A 23516-nucleotide genomic window follows, 5' to 3' on the forward strand; every position below is an offset into this window, starting at 1 on the left:
GGGATTGCACTGGATGAGCTTTCCAGGCCCTTCAACCCCTCACATTCTGGGACTCTGTGATCTGCCCCGATGCCAACAGCTCCAGTTCCCCATTCGCACGTTGCCACCTTTTTCTTGAGAGAGAACAGGATGAGAAAAAGCCCAGCCCAGTGCAGCCCTTGGAAGGTGCTGAGACGACTGAAAATTGGAACATTTTATGGAAACGGGCACCAATGTCTCCTCTTCAGCCTCCTTGGTGCACTTCAGGGCGCGTCGTGACCCGAGCTGTGGACCAAGCGCTGTCCACGCAGGGCTGCTGTGGCCACAGGGCCCCTCGCTTTCCTTGTCACCAACAGGTCCTGCTGCTTTTTAGGCTTTTTAGGCGAGGAAACTGTGGAAGAAACGCATCGGTTCATGGGGATGATGGCGCCGATTGCGCTGGCCGAAGGGGTGGGTGCGCCTGAGGGATGCAGAGCTGGCACTGAGCTCTGCGGGGCCGGCTGAGTAATTGGGGAGAAGAATAAGATTAAGAAAAATCAGTCCCTTGGGGACTCGGGGCGGCTCTGCGGCGGCAGGACCGCGACGGGACCGGCGGCAGCGCCCCCGCGGCCGGGAGGTCTCACAGCCGCCGCTCCGCGTCAGCCTCGCCGGGGGAAGTCCTCCCAGCGCCGGATGTGACGTCCAGAAGGAAGTGACGTTTCGGCGGTGGCCGTCGCGGCCTCCTTTGTGTGGCCGGAGCGATGCTGTCCGGGGGCAAGAAGGCGGCGGAGGCGGCGGGGGGCGGCGGGGAGGGCGGCCCGGAGGCGCCGCTGCCCCTGCCCGCCGCCGCGGGGGCGGCCCTGGGCTCGTCCGCCGAGGGCAGCGGGGCCGCGGAGCGCACTCCCCGCAAGAAGGAGCCGCCTCGAGCCTCCCCCCCGGGCGGCCTCACCGACCCGCCGGCCTCCGGCGGCGCCGCCGCGCCCGGCGCCGAGACCACCGGCATCGCAGAAACCCCCGAGGGCCGCAGGACCAGCCGCCGCAAGAGGGCCAAGGTGGGTGTGCGGGGCGGAACGCGCCCCGGGCCTTGGGCTCAGGGCGGCTGCCTCAGGGCGGCTCCGTCGGGGGCGGGGACGAGTCCCCTGGGCTGCCCAGGCTTCACTGGGGCGGGTCCGGGATAACGACGAGATGCACAGCGAGTCAGTGGGGCTGTCGGTGCTCACCCGCATAACTCGGGTCCCGGGAGGTTTGTGGGGCTGCCTGGTCGGATGAATAACACAAACCCACCTCCCGCTGCATATGAGTTCTTACCCGTTTTTAAGAGCACATTAATGTTGTAGAGGGTCAGTAGGATGGAGCCAGGCTCTTCTGGGTGACAACCAGGGACAGGACAAGGGGCAATGGGTGCAAACTGGAACACAAGAGGTTCCACTTAAATTTGAGAAGCAACTTGTTGGGGTGAGGGTGTCAGAGCCTGGCCCAGGCTGCCCAGGGGGTTGTGGAGTCTCCTTCTGTGCAGACATTCCAACCCGCCTGGACACCTTCCTGTGTAACCTCATCTGGGTGTTCCTGCTCCATGGGGGGATTGCACTGGATGAGCTTTCCAGGGCCCTTCAACCCCTGACATTCTGGGGTTCTGCGATAAAGATGAGATGCACAGGGAGTCAATGTGAGTTGTCAGAGCTCCCCCTCATAACTCGGATCCCCAGAGCTTTGTCGGGCTGCCTGGTGAGATAAACAATGTAAAAACACCCTCCCATTGCATCTGAGTTCTTAACAATTTTGCATTTTTAAGAGCACATTCGTGTTGTTACTGGGTGTGTGTGGATGAGGCTTTTGTGTGTAAAATGATGCTTGTTTTGCAGGGTTATAAAGGTGATTGTCACGCTCAGCTCCTCAGCTTCTCCCAGCTGGAGAGCTGAACTGATGGTGTGTGAAGTATGAGATTTAGCAATGAAATCTAAAGGCCACTAACAGCTTCCAGTAGTAAATAATTCTCATATGTTATTCCGAATATCTGAGAGCAGTGCCTTTAGTTTTGTGAAACTTTTTATTGGAAACCTTGTTGCAGAAGAGCTTGGAGATCCGGGCTGTAAACAAAGCTGGGTGTGTTTGATACGGAAGCTGAAATGACTTCTAGGAACTGTGGCATTGAATATCTTGATCTTCAGAGCTTTTACATGATGTGATAGCTGGACTGGTTCTTTGCATATAGAAACTGTTGGGTAGATCAGGCTGTTACGTTTTTTAAGCGGAAAGAGGGGAGGTGTGGGTTGTACGTAAGGAAGGATTTTGTTACACTGAGGGTGATGAGGTGCTGGAACCAGCTGCCTGGAGAAGCTATGGATGCCGTGCTGTTGGAAGCGTTCAAGGCCAGGTGTTTTACTGAACTTAGGCTTCCCCATGCTGCTTTGAATTGTGCCCGTTAATGCCTTTTCTTAGTGGCTGAATATCGACTGTGAAAGATTTGTTGTTCTTTTGGTGAGAAATGCAGAGTTGCTTTTGTCATCTCACGGTACAATCTGACCTGTAGGATGTTGGAAGTAAACTGGCTGGTATCTTTTTATTATTCCCGTGGCTGCATATTGTCAGAAGTAATTTTTTTCCCTTTCCAATAGGTAGAGAAATTCAATAGCCATATACAAAGCTTTCTTAGGATCACAGAATCATTTTGGGTGGAAGAGACCCTCGGGATCATCGAGTCCAACCATAACCTGACTCTGGCACTAAACTATGTCCCTGAGAACCTCATCTAAAAGCCTTTTAAACCCCTCCAGGGATAGAATTACTTTGGAGAAAAGCTTTGATTTTTTAAACAATATGAGCTGCGTCCCTTCTAGGTTATGTCTTGGGCTTTCCGTGTTCTGTTGGGTTTGAGCTGGTAACGTGATTTATTTTCAGTGGAGAACAGAACAAAACATCGATGGCAATAAAGGATTTTTTCTCTTGTCTTGAGTCACTAGTGTGACCATCAGAGTCAAATGTGATCCTGTACCAGGGCAAGACGAAATCCTGTGTACCGTTTTGGTCACCTCTGACAGATAAATTCAAGGTGGAATGTATGAATTAGACACAGAGGCGATTTGTTGTTCCTAAGTTTGACAGGGAGGTGATGGAACGGGAGAAAAGTTAAATGATGATGTAACAAATACACAGAAACTGGGCTCATGTTGAGTAGGAAGTTCCTGCTGTTGCATGGTTTTTTAGAGGAGATGAAAACATGTGGAACTTGTTCAGTTGTTCAATATTTTATAACACAGTAGCTGTAATAACACAGGACAAGGTAACTCAGGCCTTTTCTTTGAGCTGTGAGCAATTTTGTTGCTTGCAACGTTCATATTAGTAGTGAGACACCTTCAGTGAGTTTATCCTCCGTTCTGCTTTTCCCAGGTGGAGTACAGAGAGATGGATGAAAGTCTTGCCAACCTCTCTGAAGACGAGTATTACTCGGAAGAAGAGAGAAACGCTAAAGCCGAGAAGGAGAAAAAGCTGCCACCGCCACCTCCACCAGCCCCTGCAGAAGAAGAGAATGAGAGTGAGCCGGAGGAACCGTCTGGTGAGTAAAGAAACCTCCTCTGACACCACTTTCCTGGTTTGTTGTTAAAATTAAGCGGGCTCAGGTGCAGCATCATGCATCCTGCGCTTGGTTTTGAGCTGGTTTTGAGTGATCGTTCTGCAGTGTGTTCTTTGCTGAACAAGGAGGGGAAAAACTTAGAAGAACAGGTGGAAACATGCTTGACCTAGTTGCAAATTAAGCCAAACCTCTCCTACTATATTCTTTGCCTCATCTTTGGAAGCTTATTGACCAGAGCAGCCTCTTTGGTGTTTGTTGCTCATGTACCAACATTCACTTTTTCTTCCGAGAGAAAAAGGATTGGATTTACTGCTATGGAGGAGAATAGATTTAATCTACAGTGGCTCCTGTGGCTTTAAACTATGATTCTGATCTTAAGTTCTGGTTGGATGCAGTTAATTGAAACTTTTGCCATTTCATTGCTGGTGTGAATAACTATTAGTTCTGCTGCTCTTAGTTGGCTCCTTTTTGGCTGGCAGGTTTGTGAATGTAGACAACGGGACTGGGTCAGTTTACGGACACTTGCCTTCGTTTTCCTGAAATATATTAAAAGCCACAACTCTTTGGCTTTGCCCCTGTAATCTCTCCTCAGTTGCAGCTTTTGGCTCCTGGCTTGATACAGGAATGACTAAAATATTTGCGGTGATAAAAATCTTCATCTAAATACACCCAATTTTTAACCAGGCTATATTGAGCTGCTTAGAAATAAGTAGATTTCAGGTTATCACATCCCTTCTCCATTCCTAGAAATGAAACAGTGATGTAGGAAGATGCCAGATTTTTGGTTATTTCATCGTTAGTCTTGCTGTATTTTTAAAGGCTTCTGAAAATATATTCATTGGTGGATCACTCCATCTTTATCTTCATTAATGTCAAGTGCATCAGGTTGTCAAGTGTATTGAAACTTCTAATTTAAATAACTGTTAGCAGGAACAGGCGTGGAGTGCTGTATATAGGACCAATGGTTATAACTGAGGTTTTCTCTCTGTTTCCTATCTTTGGAGCAAAGTACAAGCGTTCAATACGAAATATTAAATAGGGCAGTAATCCTAGAGCAGGATCGCATATTGCGAATTAACAATATACAAAAAGTTCGCTTGTGTGTTGCTGTTAATTTATTCTCATTGCAGACCTTAATAATTTCCTTCGTATGTTTAAAGCCTGCAAAACCATAAGTAATTCAGTACAGATGTAAAGCTGTCCTGTTATAGGTGATGACCTTTTGTGATGAAAAGCCCAATTGTGCAAACAAAGCAACAGTGACAGTAGCTGGTATTTCATGAGGCTGTTCTCACAGTGTACAGTAGAAGGGGGTTATTACGTAGGTGATAGAAAAACAGTGAGTTTATTTGGGGCCAGTTCTATTAATGTGGGGAATTCCAGCAGTTTGGGCTGTGCAGATTGGTGTAATCTGGATTGTCAAAATTACCGTGTGTTTGTGTTACTGCAGAGCAGTTTTAAAAGTCATAACAGCATTTCACGATTATTTCTTTCAAGTATCTCTCCTTTTACTTGACAAATAGCAACAAGCTTCTAAACTCACTTTGTGCTGAATGACACTTGTGGTTTTGTTTGAAATTAGGGAGCTCGCTTCTTTCAGTTTTTCTCCTCTCATCATCTTTTTTGTTTGCCCTCACCAGATTGGATTTTCATTTGTATAACTCCCTGCAGATTTATTTTCCCAGCCCTAGTTTGGTCGGTGTTCTCACTTTGTGGTGATCTTGCGTTTCTAGCTGCTGTTTTCCAAGGAAGTCAGAGATGCTTATGATGCAGATTAATGTCAAGTGAATAATCAAACTTAATCTTGTCTTTCATCTGTCTGTTTTCCTAAATAAGTTCAGTATTTGGTGGTAATTTGTGCCACTGTTCCTTAAGCCAGTGGATGGTTGTATGAAGTGGGCTCCTTTGTAGACCTGTACTCATTATCTGCTAATTTGGGAATAACGAACGCCACAGGCTGATGGCAGCATTTTTCTAATTTCTTAATTTACTTTACTTTTCCTGTAAATTAGTGGCCTGTGTTGGAGTGTAAATATAAATGTTTGAGTCCTGCTGGTCTCTCCCAGAATGGAAGCAGCTCTTGCAATATTCCCAGCAAAATCAATTACTTGGGGCATAGGTAAAGTGAGGGGTTTTCTCTTGCTGACGCAGGTATGTGATCTCATAGAATCCCAACTTTGGGACTTGTGAGGCCTGACAAAATACAATTATTTGTCACAGTCTGGTTTGGGAGTTTCTATATGACCTGCTGGTAGGGAGATGGTGTCAAAGTCCTGAGTGAAAATTTATTTCTTGTGTCAGTTCCTGTCTTACGTTATAGATCTGTAATGTTCCAGCGTTCCAGATGTTAATCCAGGTTATCAAAGGGTGAAAACGTTTGGTTGACTTTCTGTGTCTTGCTTTAGGGGTTCAATTTGTAGTTCAGATAAAATTCTTTTGTTAGGGTGTCTGTGTTCCTAAAGACATCGCTCTGTTGTAGAAACACTCAGTTCCTGCTTGTGTTTTAGTGCTGTCGGTGCCGCTATTTAGGATTTACATGCAGGATAAAGTAATTTTGAGGCTTCTCCGATCTCTTAGGTGGGTGCTTTGCCTTTCCCCATGTTTCCAGCCCTGGATACATTGAAAGGCTGATGTTTTTCAGTGCTGGGTATTGATCACATTAAGGTATTGACATGTCTTTGGCTTCAGAGGTGGTTTTAGTGTGTTAGAACGTTGTTGGTGGATTGAGGTCGCTGGAGCCAAAATTAGGTGGCCTGAGCTTTAAAAAAGAAAAAAAAAGATCAAGCTTCAAGGAAGGACTTATGGGGAAAACAAAAAAGAGAGAATAGGTTCTCTTGAAGGTACGAGAGTGGTTCGAATTATCCCTTTGCGTATGGGGAGACTCAGGAGTAGCAAGGGTGAGCTTATAAAATCCTTATGGTTTGAGATCCATCGAATCTGATGGTTTGCACCCCCCAGATCTTGGCAGCGAGAAATGTGATCTTATTATTCAAATCCCAGCTATTAATGAAGTCGATCATAAGTATTAAGCTGCCAGAAATGCTACATATTGTTTACCTGTTTATTTCCCATTCCACTAACACGGGTAACACTTTAGTTTGGTGCCGTAGGTTCCAGAAAATGGGATTCTCAGCCAAATGCATTGAGTTAGTTGGTGAAATTTAACCCCTACAACGCCAACTGCCGGGCCTTAATGTCCAGTACGGTTTAACTTCTGGAGTAAGGTCCCTGAGTTCTCCTCTTTCCTTCCACAGGGCAAGCAGGAGGACTTCAAGACGACAGTTCTGGAGGGTATGGAGACGGCCAAGCATCAGGTGAGGGTGGCGTTTGATGCTTGCAACTTTAGCAAGAGCCGCCAAGCCAGGGGTCGATGCTTGCAGTGCGCACGGGTGCGGTTGGCCGGAGTTTTTAGCCAGAGGTAGAGGAGTTTACCCACCTGTTAAACGAATTTCAGTCTGTGGAAAAGGCTGCAAGCCTTTGTTGAAATGCCTCAGGCCGATCTCTCATCCCTCCGCTCCTCTCCATGTTTAGAGGAGACCAAATGTGCCAGAAAATACTTCTTATTTAGCCAGTTTCCACCACCTAGAATGACACAAAAAACCCCTGGGCTTCAGCACAGTCCAACCTTTTTCTAATTTGCTGCACAAAAGCCTTTTTGCTCCTTGTTTTTGTTCTTTCTTCAGAAGGGGTTTGTGTTTGTGCTGCGTGCCAGGAGGTTTGGCAGTTGAGGAGGTTCATAGTCTGCTTCTCAGCGGACTGGATTGTGAATTGCATTTGCCATCTGCCCTAAGTACTGATGCTAGAAGTATCGCTGAACCCACAGAATCGGTGTCTTTAGTGCCTAAAATGCTATTGAAAATCTCCTTCAACTCCGCCACTTTGAGTCTCGCTCGGGGATTGAGGAGGAGGGTTTTGAGCAAAAGACTCGAAGGCTCCAGAACCTCTTCTGTCCCTCCACATCGCCCTTATTGAAGCAAATATCAAGATACTCATCTGAGTATCCTTGTTGTTGTAAGGAAAGGATCCTGGTTGTGCTTGGGATCTCAACATTGCACAGAATTTTCGGTGTATTATAGATGAAGGCTGCGTTGCCTATTTCATTTTTAGGCAGGCATTGGCTGTTTGGAAATCCTGTATATTTTGCATTTTCTAGGTATGCAGGAAGGGCATGGGGTAGGGAGGGGATTTCTTCACCTTTGAGCTGTGTAGTTGCAGAAGTAAACTTGCAGACATAGATATCTTTGCTAATAATAGCAAGGCTTTTCCTAAATTCTGGTGTCAAACCTTGTTGGTTGGTTGTTGTGTGGTGATTTTGGTTTGTTTTTTAAATCCCGGTACTCACCTAGAGCTTTGCTGACATTTTAAAGTTCAGATGTTGCCGCAAACAACATGTGGCCTTAAAAAAAGAACAACCGAAAAAGCAACCCACCTTGGAGTTGTAAGGAGCGCCACTTTTTCTGCTTTCTCACTTTGAAGAAATAAATGGCAAAGGTTTTCAAGGAACTGGTGATTCACTTTAAATCCCTGTCTGAGAATTTGCTGGTAGTCGATGGCTGTGTGACAATTAGCACTTCTTAGCAAATAACTGGGGAAGGCACGTTTATTGTAGCGTGAGCCTGTGAGGGGGTGTCAGGTTCAGCATTTTGAATCTTTAACTCTGAAAATTGCACTGCTGAGCTTTTTTGCTGGTGATCTACAGCCTTGCTTAAGATTTGTTAATATACTATCAAAGAATTGGTAACTTGGATTTACCCGCAGGGTTTTACGGAGTTCCCAGTTCATCATATGAACCCAGTGGCTCGGTGAAGGGCAACAGAAGGGGTGTTGGTTACTGGAGAAGCTGAAGTTCTAAAGCTCCAGGTTTCTATTCCATAGCTGAACATTAGTGCCAAGAAGCCTCGCGAATGTGTCAGCTTTTTCTGCGGTTAATTTAATTTTCCTTTACTGCAGCGCTCTGTAGCTTCTGTCCCCAATTCATCCTTGTCGTAAAATTCCTGTAAATGATCATAATCGGTTTTCTTTACCTTGAGTCATCACAGATGTAGATCTTCCCATCTTTGCTTGCCAATTAATTTTGTGAGCTTTGCAACCATTTCCTTGCTTAAAGTTTTATCTTCACCTTTGGGGTGTAAAAACACTTGAAAGTTCAAGGTGTGTATGAAAAGAAGATAATTTCTCTACCCAATACAGTGACATAAACTTCCCAACAGTTGTCTTGGTTTGTGTAACACACCACGAGCTTATATTTTCTTTGGTATTTATTACAGTTTTTTTAGCTATTCCACTTTCAGCAGGTGATCTTCATCTTACTGCATTACTTGTAGTTCTTTTTCCCCTTGGCTTCTATCTTTCCAGATTGAACATCTCCTGCTCTGTCCTGATCTTAAGTCACTTCTTAGGATGTACAAGGTTTATATTGTTCTTGCTATATTTCACATCTCAGCATTTCATTTTGCTCAAGATCCACTTTCTGCACTCATATTATTGCTTCCTTGCCAGCGTTTGCATCGATAGAGGTGCCTTTACGAATGAAATCTTTCCGTAGAGCAAATGTCTCCTGCGTGTGTCCAACATGAATCTTTTACATGTAGAGCGCTTCAAAGTCTGAAATGCGGGGTCGTTCATAGGCAGCACCTGGGGAGGGGACACAGGAAAGCATAAGTATTGTGTTTAACATGAATATATATAAAATATACAAAAGGAGAGGTTAAGGTGGGTTCCTCCAGCTGGAGGAGCTCAGTGCAAATAAATTCTTGAGAACCAGGTGAGAAGGGTCCGTTGTGCTTGGACCTTAGAGACACTTTGGCTTTATTTTAGCAGTTCCTGGAGGCAACTTGTCCTTTCATTGCAGGTGTGGAGGGCGCAGCGTTCCAGAGCAGACTCCCGCACGACCGCATGACGTCTCAAGAAGCCGCCTGCTTCCCCGACATCATCAGCGGGCCGCAGCAGACGCAGAAGGTGTTTCTGTACATCAGGAACCGCACTGTAAGTTTCTGATAAATGTATCGGTGAAAAAAGGGGAGGACTTCAGGTACCTTGCAAAGGTTTTTTGCGAGTTCCCATGTCTAACACTTGATACTTTTTTAGTTTTTGAGATGCTGGGGGTTTGTTTCTGGCATCGTGTTGTGCTTGAAGTTGCCAAGGAAGGTGTGGAGCAGCATAAATAATCTGTAGTATATTTACAGTATCCATAACAACCATCAAAACTGCATCATTCAGCTAATTTGCCTTTAAACAAACCAAAAGCTGATGCAAACGTTCTATTATTTCATCTCAGTTTAAGGAAGTCTCTATAGAATACACACAATACAAGTATATTGCTTAGAACAGGGCCAACCTCTCAGCTCTTATTTTTTAATCTTGCTTTGCATTTGGTTGCTGTAATACTGAGACATAGAGCTGCTCGTGTGGCTCATTCTCCAAATGCAATGGTTATTTTGCCAGCTTGGATTTCGTAAAAGAAATTGTACCGGTGAAGAAATGAAACTCTGCTTCTGAATATTCATAGCATTTCTGCCCCACTTAAAATATTGAAAGAAAGGGCAACATTCAAATAATTAATTGGGAAGTTCATTTACTTCAGGCCTGAAATTGAAACCTTAGTAAAACACCAGTATCGTGTTTTTTCAGGTGATGGTTTTAAATTGTGACAGCGCTTTTAGTTCCAGGATTCAGGGCTTAGGAGCCTTTAAAATCTTTTAAGTCTTGCACTGTTCTGTGTATTTGTAGAGGGTCTAAAAATCAGAATTTGAAGAAGCGGTAATTTGCTGAACATACTAAGTCATTTAAGGCAGTAAAACGAAGAGTACAAAAACTACAGAAGATGAAGACTTACAAGTAAATTTGCCTCAAATGGCCTCTGGAATGATATGCAAATCCTTTCTTAATCTTTCCTATTTATTATACTTGCGTGATTTCCACTTTAATTTGTATCTGCTTAATATAATGTATCTTATTGTTTGTTTAAATCCAGCTACAGCTCTGGTTGGATAACCCGAAGATTCAGTTGACATTTGAGGCAACTATCCAACAATTGGAAGCACCTTATAATAGTAAGTCAAGTCTTTTACTGGAAAAAACAATACTGTACGTGTCATTGCTATTCTTTTTCAGTTTTGGTTGGGAAAAAGCTGCTCAGAATCAAGAGAGGTTATCAAATGGTGGGTCCTTTTGTTGGTGTGTTCATGTGCGGAATGAGATATTGCAATATACAATAATTTTTAAACGTTGCTTTTTTAGGTGACACGGTGCTGGTTCACAGAGTGCACAGCTATCTGGAGCGGCACGGCCTCATCAACTTCGGGATCTATAAAAGAGTGAAGCCCCTGCCAAGTAAGAAGCATGAAGTTCTATTCTTCTGTGACTTGTTAGGACAAATTTTGAAGTGAAATTTTTTTTTAAGGTTTGTTGTGCTGAGAACAAAGACTCGAAAGCTCTCTGGCTGTAGGTGATCATGGTTTTTATTTTGGCCGTTATTTAAATAAATCACTATGAGTAGGAAAATGTTTGCAAATCCGTAGATAATTTGGTGACTGTCCCTAAAGATTTGTCCTTGTTCCTCATTTGAGTAATATAAGACAAACACAACGCTGTCCTGACACCTGTTATGTGCTTATATGATGCTTGAAGTGTTGAACTTGTCCGTCCTTTCTGTGTTATGTACATGTTATGTACATAAATACTTGAGTTTTCCTTTTGTGATTTTTCTCTTTCCCCAGCCAAGAAGACGGGCAAGGTGATCATCATCGGGTCGGGAGTCTCGGGGTTGGCAGCCGCTCGCCAGCTGCAGAGTTTTGGGATGGACGTCACGGTTCTGGAAGCCAGGGTATGAATTTCTGTGCTATTTTATTTCTGTATTAGTTTCCGTGCTTCTGATTTAATTAATAAAAATAAAACTTTACATTTTGATCTTAATTGGTAGCTTTTGGGGATCTTTGCCCAGTTGTACTTCATTTCTTTCTGTTGTCATCCTGCTGGCTGGACTGAGAACAGGAAAGGCAGCTTTTTTGTGCCTTATTAAGTTTAAAGGGGTAGGAAAATGTTGTCATCTTCTTTCCTCCCTGCTTCCCTGTTCTTCCCGCTTTCCATGTCCCCCCCGCTTCTCCTTAACTTAAGCAGATGAGTTGAAATCTACATGTTCGTTTGCAGAAGTTCTTGGAAAAGCATACGTTCTATTTCTTGAGCCTTTGGACGAGATGCTTATACCATGTTCTGTACGAGTTTCAGTGATTATAATTGATATGTATTGCCAAATGTTACCTGATGCTTAATATCTTGGGCTTTTCAAAGGACCGAGTGGGAGGAAGAGTCGCCACCTTTCGCAAAGGGAACTACGTTGCTGATCTGGGAGCAATGGTGGTAACAGGACTCGGTGAGTTGGTTTCCGAGTGAAAGACTGTAACATTTTTTACGTTTATTTTATCACGGATGTTGCCTTTCCAAAAGAATCTCCCCTTTGCCTTGAATGAGGTAATGGAGAGTTTATTTAATTGCAGACGACCTTTGCAAGAGCACTCTGTCAATGTTTTTCAGGAGGAAATCCCATGGCTGTGGTCAGCAAACAAGTGAATATGGAATTGGCCAAGATCAAACAGAAGTGCCCACTGTATGAAGCAAATGGACAAGCTGTAAGTCTGCTATTGTTTTGGTGAACCCTTTAAAAAGAAATAGCTTCTGCGAGGAAATGGGTGAGGATACTGAGCTGCTTGCTAGAGGCCTAAAAAAGCAAACCTTGGCACCAGCCTGTTGTAACCTGGCGGCTCAGTATCTTGCCGGGGGCAAACACATCCCTGTGTGATTTGAAGAGGCTCTCACTGGTAACGCCACCCAGTAAGACACACAGAGTTCAGCTGCCCTCTCCGTTCTGTTCACCAGCCCCTAGAGCACTCACCATAGGATCAGAGAATGCCCCGAGTTGGAAGGGACCCACACGGATCATGGAGTCCAACTGCTGTCGCTGCACAGGACACCCCACAGCTCACACCATGTGTCTAAGAATGTTGTCCAGTCTCTTCTTGAACACCGTCAGGTTTTGTGGATATATATTCCACCTTTGGAGATATTCAAAAGCCATCCAGACACGCTCCTGGGGAACCTGCTCTCGCTGATACTTCTTGAGTGGCAGGTTGGGGCCAAGGAGATGATTTTGAGAGGCCTCTCTAAACAATTCTCTGACCCTGGGCAGCCTGTTCTCTCACAGCTCTGGAAAGGGAACTTAATCCCTCCTGCATCAGCTCCAAATCCATCAACATAGCATTAACTGGACCATCGAGGAAGGCACAGTTGGAATTCTGCATCTTCTGGGCCTGGTATCAGGGCACGGGCATTAATCAGGTTAATTAATCAGGTCTGTTAACAGTCTCGTGTTCAACTGGCCATCGAGCAGAACCCCCAGGTCCCTCTCTGCAGAGCTGCTCTCCAGCATCTCGTCCCCCAGTCTGTATTATAACACTGGACCTATTTTAAAAAAGCATGTCACAAAATCTGTCAGCTTACTTGTTGCAAACAAAGCTAGATATTGGTCATCGTTACTCACATATAACATATTTCAATCTTCTACCACCCAGATGCCACAAATAGAAGCTTCATTATGCGACATTCAGTATCTGTGCATCTATCTGATCATGTATCACTGCATTGCCTGTAACATCTAAACTTTTCAAGGTTGTTATGTAATACGATAAACATTAAGTAAATGAAAATGGAAGCTCTAGAAAGCAAATTTGCATTTTCTTGCTCACTTGCGATGCAGTTATATTTTTTTTCTTTTTGATTTATGAATAGGTTATTAAGAAGAAACTTTGTTCTTTTGACTCCTAGGTTCCAAAAGAGAAAGATGAAATGGTGGAACAAGAATTTAATCGTCTGCTGGAAGCCACCTCCTACCTCAGCCATCAGCTGGATTTTAACGTTCTCAATAACAAGCCCGTCTCCCTGGGGCAGGCTCTGGAGGTTGTCATACAGTAAGTAACGTCTCTCTTCGCAGTGAACTTCCCATTTTACGGTGGATTTTCCAAAAGATACCTGAAACAATTGTCGGTAAGGATCACCCACTTAATAGTGTTTGGTCTCTGCTGAGTTCTAGTTTGCATATGTGTTTCTTGTTTATTGAATCCAAGGGTGCCAAAGATGGTTAAAGAAGCCGACATCTTTTCTGAAAAGCTTTCTGAAAATCACTACTACAGTAACTGATGGTGAATAGTTGACTTGGTGTACATACAGCCCACGCTAATGGTGTTTGTAATACGCCTTTTAATAATAGTAGGTAACTTCACATTTATGTTTTAGCTAATCAGGTATCCCTTGTTTACAGAAACTTGTATTACTAACATATCCCATGAGATGTGCTTGCATTGCATTACACTGATTAGATTGTGATAATGAGTCTTCTCGATAACACAAGGATATTATGCTGAACTAACTCTCACTTCTCCCCTTTTCCAGGCTGCAGGAGAAGCACGTGAAGGATGAACAGATTGAACATTGGAAAAAAATAGTGAAAACACAGGAGGAACTGAAAGATCTTCTGAACAAGGTCAGACGATGACACAAGAGTGTTCTTCAGAAAGTAGCAAAATATGCAAAAAAACTTCTGTGGAAAACTGTCAGAACAAACAGACATGATAAACAGTGTGGCATAGGTTTCTTTAGAGGTCTTGATAGTGACTGAGGTTTTGAGGGGTTATTTTAAAATGTTTATGTTCTTGTTTCTAGGCCTAGTTAGAATGTTTGTGGTTGTGGTAAATTATGTCTTTACTTCTCCGTGGAAGTTTCTCAAAAATATCTGAGGACAGCTTTCATATCCTAAGTTATTTGCAACATATTTTGTCAGAAATAGCCTGGTCTGTCCTCTTGACACCCACCCTGAGTTACTGATCCCATTGATCACATCCCTCTCAGCTTCTCTTCTCCAGCTCAACAGCCCCAGCTCTCTCAGTGTCTCCTCATCACAAAGATGCTCCAGACCCCTCAGCACCTTTGTGTCCCTCCCTGGACTCTCTCCAGTGATTCCTTGTCCTTCTCAAGGACAGGGCCCAGAACTGGACCCACAACTGCAGATGTGGCCTCTCCAGGGCAGAGCAGAGGGGGAGGATTCCCCTCCCTGACCTGCTGCTCACACTCTTCCTCACACACCCCAGGTCCCATTGGCCTCTTGGCCACAAGGCGCATTGGTGACTCACAGTCACCCTGTTGTCCCCCAGAACTCCCAGGTCCTTCTCTGCAGAGCTGCTTTCCAGCAGCTCAACCCCAACCTGTGCTGGTGCCTATGAGGATGTTGTGAGAGATGGTGTCAAAATCCTTGTCAAAGTGACAATGTGCACTGGTCTTCCCTCGTCTACCCAGCCATTCGTACCATCATAGAAGGCTATCAGGCTGGTCAAGCATGATTTCCCTTTGGCGAATCCACGCTGACAACTCCTGATAACCTTCTTTTCCTCCGCGTGCTTGGAGATGACATCCAGAACGAGTTGTTCCATCACCTTTCCGCGGATGGAGGTGAGGCTGACTGTCCTGTAGTTTCCTGGGTCATCCTTCTCGCCCCTTTTGAAGACTGGCGTGACGCTGGCTTCCTCCAGTCCTCACACATCTCTCCTGTTCTCCACGGCCTTTCAAAGATGATGGAGAGTGGCTTAGCAAGACATTGAGTAACTCTGCCTTCTCTGTATCATCCATCACCAGGACACCCACCTCACTGAGCAGCAGACGTACATTTTCCATAACCTTCCTTTTGCTGCTGATGTACTTGAAGAAGCCCTTCTTGTTGTCTTTGACATCCTGGCCAGATTTAGTTCCAAGTGGAGCTTGGCCTTCCTCACCGCACTCCTGCACACTCTAACAGCCTCTGTATTCCTCCCAGGTGGTCTGTCTCTCTTTCCACACTGCATAAAACATCCTTCTTCCACCTCAGTTTTGACTGGAGTTTCTTACTCATCCATGCTGGACTCTTACTCCCTTCATTTGATTTCTTGCTCATAGGGTCTTGAGCGTGGAGGAAGCAATGTTTGAACATCAACCAGCTATCTTGGACCCCCCTACCTTCTAGAGCTCTAACCCATGAGATTCTTCCAAGCAGGACCTTGAAGAGGCCAAAGTTCGTCCTGCTGAAGTCCATGGTTTTAGTCCTACTTATTGTCCTACTTCCTCCACGCAGGATCCTGAGTTCCACCACCTCATGGTTGTTGCAGCTGCCCCCAACTATGACATCTCCAAACAGTTCTTCTTGTTCTGTTAGGACAGGGTCCAGCAGCACACCTCTTCTCATTGGCTCCTCCACCACTTGTTTCAAGAAGTTGTAACCAACAGTCTGTAGGAACCTCTTGGACTGTGCATGCTCACTGTGTTGCCCACCCAGCAAACGTCAGGGTGATTGAAATCTCCCATGAGAACCAGGGCATGTGATTGTGAGGGTTTCCATGACAGTGTCCCAGTCGTGTGAGCTGTCCCACCACATCTCCGTAATAGCAATGAGATCATGGCCCTGTGAACGGATGTCGATCTCTAATTCTTGTTGTTTATTCCCCGTGCTACGTGCATTGGTGTCCAGACGCTTCAGAGAACTAATCGAGCACGCGGGTTTTCCTTGAGTGGTGCAGAGAGATCCACCGTATCCATACGAACCCTTGAGGATATGCCAGTAATGGCATAGTATGAGATGAATATCCATTTTACACCATAAATTGCATGAAAACTACCTTCCCTCACGTATTTTTTTTCCCCTTTGTTTCTCCCTTTTCCTACCGCGCCTGGAAAAGATGGTGAATTTAAAAGAGAAGATTAAAGAGCTTCATCAGCAGTATAAGGAAGCATCAGAAGTGAAGCCGCCTCGCGATATCACAGCCGAGTTCCTCGTGAAAAGCAAACACCGGGACCTGACTGCGCTTTGCAAGGTGAGGGGTGACACGGTTCAACACTGAATCAGTAGTTTCTGAGGACTTCAGTCCTTAAAACACCAGGACTGTAAAGGACCTTCATGTTCTTCAAATCTGAATGTGTAAAATTCTGAAATATTAGAATAGGTTTGTGTATATTCGAACAGCAGAAAGGCAAAATGTGCTGGAATCAGCGTTGCAAAAATAACTTGATTTAGATTTCACTAAAACCATTAATCTTCCACTGATTTCTCTTGAGATCAGCTCTAGTCTGATGCTACACGATGTCTTGAAGTCCTTTTAAATGTGAACAGATTTTAATGTTGGCTTTTAATCTTATCAGGAGTACGATGAATTGGCAGAAACACAAGGAAAGCTAGAAGAGAAGTTACAAGAACTTGAGGCCAATCCACCAAGGTAAAGATACAAATTACGAAAATAAATACTCAGGAAAGCAGTTTTCTTACTACTTTTCAGCTTTCATGAAGGGGAGTCTGAATGTTTGAAACAGAATCTCCTTGTGTTCTTTTTCTATTTTATTTCTTCACCAAGGAGGGACTCGGGCAAAAAGGATTGGAAATGAATTTCCAAAAGCAATGTGTTTGCAATATCCTACTCTAGCAAACTAAATGCATTGTGTTTGGGTTTTTTTTTCCTAGTGATGTTTATCTGTCCTCAAGAGACAGGCAAATACTCGACTGGCATTTTGCAAACCTGGAGTTTGCTAACGCTACACCCCTGTCTACGCTTTCGCTGAAGCACTGGGACCAGGTAGCTGATTAATTTATTCGTTCGACAATATACTAAAACCCTGAGCTTTGTTTATTTCGTTCTCTTGGCTAATAAACAGAAAGGATTTTGAATTGATTTGACTCTTTGGAAAAGAGCTTTGAAACTAATTTTGCTGTTGTGTAGATTTCTCTTGAATTCCATGATTTTGTGGTTTTTATGTGTCTTTGTTTTAGGACGATGACTTTGAATTCACGGGCAGTCACTTGACTGTGAGGAATGGATATTCCTGCGTGCCCGTGGCCTTGGCAGAAGGGTTGGATATTAAATTAAACACAGCAGTTCGACAGGTTCGCTATACAGCATCAGGTACGTGAAAACAGCTCCTCTGGAAAACTGCTGATCATAGAAATTCGATTTCAGTGCTTCCGGAAGCTGATGTGAGGATTGGTCTTGTAAAAAACCTCCCACTATATGTTGGTTGGAAAAGACCTTGAAGATCGTTGAGTCCAACTGTTAACCCAGTGCTGCCAAGTCCACCTGTAAACTGTGTCCCGGAGAACCTCATGTCCGTCTGTCCAACCCTCCAGGGCTGGTGACTCCAGCACTGCCCTGGGCAGCCTGTTCCAATGCCCCACAGCCCTTTGGGGAAGAAATTGTTCCTAAATCCAACCTCAGCCTCCCCTGGCGCAACTTGAGGCCGTTTCCTCTGCTCCTGGCGCTTGTTCCTGGGGAGCAGAGCCCGACCCCCCTGGCTCCAAGCTCCTTTCAGGCAGTTCAGAGATCAGAAGGTCTCCCCTCAGCTCCTGTTCTCCAGCTGAACCCCCAGGTCCCTCAGTCTCCATCACATTGTGCTCCAGCCCCTCACCAGCTCCGGTCCCTTCTCCCAACTCGCTCCAGCACCTCAAGGCCTTTCTTGAGCCCTCAGGTGATTTTTGGCACCACTGACACCGTCATTTTGTGCACTGAGGTGATCCCACCACCCCTGGGGCCGCCATTTTGAGCCTTGAGCTGAGGGGCCCAAAACTGACCCCGAGATTTGAGGTTTTTCCTCCCCAGGCCCCCGCACAGGGACGGTCACTGCCCTGGGCCTGCTGGCCACACCAGTGCTGGTACCAGCCAGGATGCTGTGACCTCTTGGCCACCTGGGCACACGCTGGCTCATGTTCAGCCGCTGGCACCAGCACCCCCAGGTCCTTTTCCTTTTCCAGCCGCTCTTCCCCAGCCTGGAGCGTCCATGGGGTTGTTGTGACCCAGTGCAGGACCCGACAATTCCTCTTGTTGAACCTCAGACAACTGGGCTCAGCCCATCGATCCAGCTGGTCCAGATCCCTGATTTTAAGATAATCTATTGGCCTAGATGAACCTTTAGGCCTATCCCAGTATGGCCATTTTCAAATGACACTTTCTGGAGTTGAGCTGTGTGGCCGCTAACATTAACTTGCTTACAACTTAAGGAATTGCTAAGGTAAAGCTGCTCCATAAACCAAAGATTTTCTAACGTGGATGTGATTTAGGTACTTTCTTCAGGCGCTTGCCTCCTGGCCTATTAAACGATTGATTCTTTTCTGCCCTGTCCAGGCTGTGAAGTGATAGCTGTCAACACCCGCTCCACCAGCCAGACCTTCATTTACAAATGCGACGCGGTGCTGTGCACCCTTCCCTTGGGCGTTCTGAAGCAGCAGCCGCCCGCCGTGCAGTTTGTGCCGCCTCTTCCGGAGTGGAAAACGTCTGCAGTGCAGCGGATGGGATTCGGAAACCTCAACAAGGTGATGTGGGCACTGATGAGATGAAGAATTTCTTTTCCACTGCTGTTTTGCTAGATTTTGATGCTGAAAATTACCCGAAGAACTCTAAGGACCTCTTCTCTATTTCCCACACATTTTTTAACATGTTTTTACTCAATGAGTGTAATTGTCTTTATTTTGATTATTTTTCTGTGCGCTCTCCCTAACTCGTGATTCTTCCTGCGTAGGTCGTGTTGTGCTTTGATCGCGTCTTCTGGGATCCAAGCGTCAATTTGTTCGGTCACGTTGGCAGCACCACTGCAAGCAGAGGAGAACTCTTCCTATTTTGGAACCTGTACAAAGGTACCTGTGTCTGGTTTTGGGGTCTCTGTGTAGTTTCAGATCTAGAAAAGAGCACTTTTTAGGATGCTTTTAGTGGGTACGATAAGAAGATATTTGTCGGAAGACAAACGGCAGCAGGGAGCAGCACTGACTTGCAAACAATTCTGTCGTAAATTAGGGCAGAACACGGACGAGTGTGTGTTTGCTAATTCTGAATTCCAGGCTATGTCTGATTTATTGAATTTCCCAAGAAAAGGGTGATTTGTCTCTGCAGCATTTTGGAATAAAAAGCCATTTCTTACTCCATAAGTCCCTTTGGAGCTGAGTTTCTGGCTCCGTGGAACATTGAACTCTTCCCCTCTTTCACGAAGCTTCTTATGCAAGTGGGACTGGCATCCAGTTTAGTTTTAGCACATTGAAATAAAATTCATTGGGAGCTGCATTTTGAATGTGCATTTGTTTGAACAAGAAAAAATCCATTGACCGAATTATTGCTGGAAAGTTCAGGGATCTTGTTGTGTCAAAGATGTTAAAAGAGGGAAAAACTTTGCTGCTGAAATGACAAAAAATATTCCCAATGCCTATGGATGATAGGAAATCACGTTTTTCTAATTCCTTTCAATTGTTTGAAAGACCGAGCTCAGTCTTTCAGAAAGCGGAGTTTAACTACGAGAGGAATCCAGTATCTTTTTTCTTTAATAAACTTTCCTTTGTTAAGTTTAGGAGCTCAGGAGAAAGAGTTTTCATTAAGTAACCATGCTCAGGCCTGAGTCACTTCTTGTCAATGGGAGTTTCTTGCCATTGGGTTTATTTTTGGTAATTTCATTCCAATAATTCAATGGTTTTTTTCTCTGTCTCCTTCCCTGCCCCTTCCAGCACCGATCTTGTTGGCGTTGGTCGCAGGAGAAGCAGCGGGGATCATGGAGAACATCAGCGACGACGTGATCGTGGGCCGGTGCCTCGCCATCCTCAAAGGCATCTTTGGCAGCAGCGCCGTGCCGCAGGTTCGTGCCGATTTTTAACTAACGAGTGGAACTACTCGTTCAGAAACGCTCGGTCAGTTGATTTTTCCATCCCGGAGACCACAGGCTGATGAACGCACAGGTCGGCTCCTTCTCTGAACTCTCACAAGAACATTTCACTTCCCAATGAGATCGATCTCTCTCTGCAGGTGCTGTACATTAATGTAGGGTGTAAAAATCACTCCGGAGTGAAACAGAAGGAAAGTGTTTTACTGCGGCTCTTCCCCAGTGGGGTTGTCGAGGTTTGATTGCGAGGTGACAATAAACCGTGGCAGATGTATTGTTAACCCCCTCTCCCCCTTCTCACTCAGCACAGGCGATCGGGAGGAAAAGAAGGACAGAGAGAAGAGAGTTGGAAAAATTAACAATGTTTTACTAATGCTACTGATAAAAATAGAGAAAATCATACAAAATATACAAAACCAATCTTGAAAGTCCCGGCAACTGCAGAGCCGGCAGCCAAAGTCCTGGACTGGACTCTGCAGCCAACCGGAGCTGGATTCAGTCCGGCACTGGCCTCAGTTCGCAGGGACGACTCGCAAGGTCCTCTCCTCATGTCGCCATAGGGAAAAGGGCCGAGATCCTCGTGATCTCCCCCTTTTCTATGCAGTATCCCGTGAATGGGATGTCACACTCCGTTGGTCAGTTTCTGGTCACCGGTTTCTCGTTGTCCCTCTCTCCAGATGTCCATCCGTGCTCATCCATAACCTCACATTCCATTGCTGTGTTACCAAAACATGGCTCTGGTTCTCCAGGAAAATGCAGCTGATACGAAGCTTGAGCTGACAGGCAAATTCACCAAAAGAGAAACTTGTTTTCAACAAAACCAGGAAAGAGCCGCAGTAAAACACTTTCCTCCTGGTTCACTCCAGAGTGATTTTTACACCCTCCATTAATCTACAGCAAGTGAAAAAAATCACCCATTAGTGAATTGCTGACTCTTGAGAAATGTGGATTCTACTGTAGATAAACATCAAATTTAGAGAACTTATTTGAGCTTGTAAAATATTTTAGTGCGTTAACTGATAATCCCCAGTTTAGGAATGACGCGATATCTGGTCAGTCATTCAGACAAGAAAGCAAGGTCTCCAAGTGAGTCACTGTCTTTGCGCCCAAGGAGAGGAGATGAGGTTCCTGTCCCAGTGTTTGTATTTTTACAGGGTATTGTTCCTGTTAAAACTCGGTTACACGTTGGAATTCTGGGCTGATTTACGATTCACACCCATCACTTTTCAATGTTTTGTCCATGTGGGTTCACAGATGTCCCATTTTCTCTTACGCCTTAGACGTGAGGGCGGTTTGAGTCCTGGTGATGCTCTCGCTGTCGCATCTTTCAGGATTTTGTCTTTTGTTCGTGCAGTTTGCATTTTTTTGTATTTTGCCTGAACTGGACGACTCGCACTGTGTCAACAACTGAATTTTCCGTCTTGTCTCAGCCCAAGGAGACCGTGGTGTCCCGCTGGCGCGCGGACCCGTGGGCCCGGGGGTCGTACTCCTACGTGGCAGCTGGATCTTCTGGAAACGACTACGATTTGATGGCCCAGCCCATCACGCCGGGGCCGGCCATCCCGGGTGCTCCTCAGGTGAGACGTCCGGTTCTTTCTAGAAAAACCTCCAAACAGTCTGATTTTCCGAAGTGATCTGCACATGTATCTTATCACAAGTTATGTTAAGTTGCGTATTATTAGAACCTGGAAGAATAGATCAGTCCATCCATGAATTCTGCCTTTGGCGTCATTTGTATGCTAGAAAAACTGATACAAGCCAGTGAACATAACTATGGGCAAAATTATTCTATGCAGAGTATACAATATGAAAGTCTGCTTTTCCTCCTACTTTTTATGACACTGTCAATAGCTGGTTTAGGTCTCAGTTTAAAGAGAAGATGCTTATTGGAATGAATTGCTGGAGTCCCACGATCAGAATCCTTCATTCTTCTTAAACACATCAGCAGTTTAGCTGCAGAGTTGTAGATAAAACAGTCAGATGTTGCCACGGAATCCGGAAGAACGTGAACAGGCCTTAACCGTGTTCTTTCTCTGTTCCCCCAGCCCATCCCCCGCCTGTTTTTCGCGGGGGAACACACGATTCGCAACTACCCCGCGACCGTTCACGGCGCTTTGCTGAGCGGGCTGCGAGAAGCCGGTCGCATCGCGGACCAGTTTCTCGGGGCCATGTACACGCTGCCTCGCCAGCCCACACCCGGCGTCCCCCAGCAGCAACCCGCCAGCATGTGAGACCCGTCGGGTGTCAGAAGTGGAGTGACGAGAGCTCGGAGCTGCCGCCGGGGACCCTGTGGGGTGAAGAGACTCTGAGTCTGTCCCAGTGTGTGCTGGAAGGACTCAGCCATGAATTTCTGTATGATACTGCTGGTAGAATGGCCTTACAAACGCTCACCTGCCCTTTGACCAGGCAGGTCAGGGACGACTTAGACTCTGCAGATATTTGGAAAGTCAGGCCTATAGCTGGAGGGTTTTTAGTTTGGTTTTTTTCCTACCTATACATGTATTTACAGTTTGGTACTTGTGCAAGCAGCTGGTCGCTACAAATAGTGTAGAATTTCTCTAAACTTTTTTTTTTTGTTTTGTTGTGAAGAAGAATATTTTTGGACCAATTCTATTCTTATCTGAGAATTTGGTGCAACTTTCGCTACCAGTAACAGCAAATCACAGCTCTCCCTGGTGGTCCCTTGGCTGCTACACCAGGCTACCACTAAGAGCGTGTGTTATTAAGTACTTGAAACAAATTAAATCATCAGAATCTGATGTCTGTGAGTTAACTAGAAGAATTATTTGTAGTGGTTTATATAGAAGCAGCTGCTCAGACGGTACATCAGCTGAAGGGCCTGAGCTCCCGGCAGCTGCTCGCAGTGCAGACGGACCCTCTGTGTCCCTGCTGCTTGCAAGGGTGACGAGATGCTGTTGCAGCTGCCGTTGTTATGCTTCTGAAAATCGCTTTGATTTGGCTGCTCGTCAAGGCCCAGCGCCTTCCTTACACTGCCCAGCGCCTTCCTTTCACTGCCCAGCGCCTTCCTTTCACTGCCCAGAGCAGTCTGATGTAAACATTTAGGTCCTTTTTCCCTCCCCTCCGTTCCTGTTAGAGTTCTTATTTCTTGCAGCTTCTCTCATCCTCCTCTTTCTGCAGTTTCTCTCATCTAACCATGGTGTCTGTTCACACTTTTTTCTACTTTTCCGTTTTTCTGGTTTTGCACCTTCTGCTTTGCTGGCAAGACCAGTACCCGCTCTTGTTCCGTGCTCCTTTAGATCCCTGTCAAGGGTTAAGATTGCGGGGTGACAAT

The 23516-nt window shown here is 45.4% G+C and overlaps 1 protein-coding gene across 2 annotated transcripts; it reads left to right on the forward strand.

The window, feature by feature from the left end:
• The first annotated feature begins 687 nt into the window (after nucleotides 1–687).
• Nucleotides 688–22865, forward strand: KDM1A (lysine demethylase 1A). 2 transcript variants are annotated; one of them, XM_080357735.1, is made up of 20 exons: nucleotides 688–1010; nucleotides 3346–3511; nucleotides 6784–6843; nucleotides 9381–9514; nucleotides 10503–10581; nucleotides 10769–10861; nucleotides 11248–11354; nucleotides 11819–11900; nucleotides 12062–12156; nucleotides 13349–13491; nucleotides 13973–14063; nucleotides 16282–16416; nucleotides 16742–16815; nucleotides 17058–17169; nucleotides 17364–17496; nucleotides 18709–18896; nucleotides 19103–19217; nucleotides 20073–20200; nucleotides 21655–21801; nucleotides 22270–22865. In XM_080357735.1, the coding sequence occupies exons 1-20, from the start codon at nucleotides 720–722 to the stop codon at nucleotides 22453–22455; spliced, it is 2559 nt and encodes an 852-aa protein (XP_080213861.1). In that variant the 5' UTR covers nucleotides 688–719; the 3' UTR covers nucleotides 22456–22865. The 2 variants fall into 2 exon arrangements, with proteins under 2 accessions (XP_080213861.1, XP_080213862.1); XM_080357736.1 differs by lacking the exon at nucleotides 6784–6843.
• Nucleotides 22866–23516: the final 651 nt, after the last annotated feature.

Source organism: Nesoenas mayeri (genome assembly GCF_963082525.1).
Source record: "Nesoenas mayeri genome assembly, chromosome: 21".
In the NCBI taxonomy this organism is placed as follows: domain Eukaryota; kingdom Metazoa; phylum Chordata; class Aves; order Columbiformes; family Columbidae; genus Nesoenas; species Nesoenas mayeri.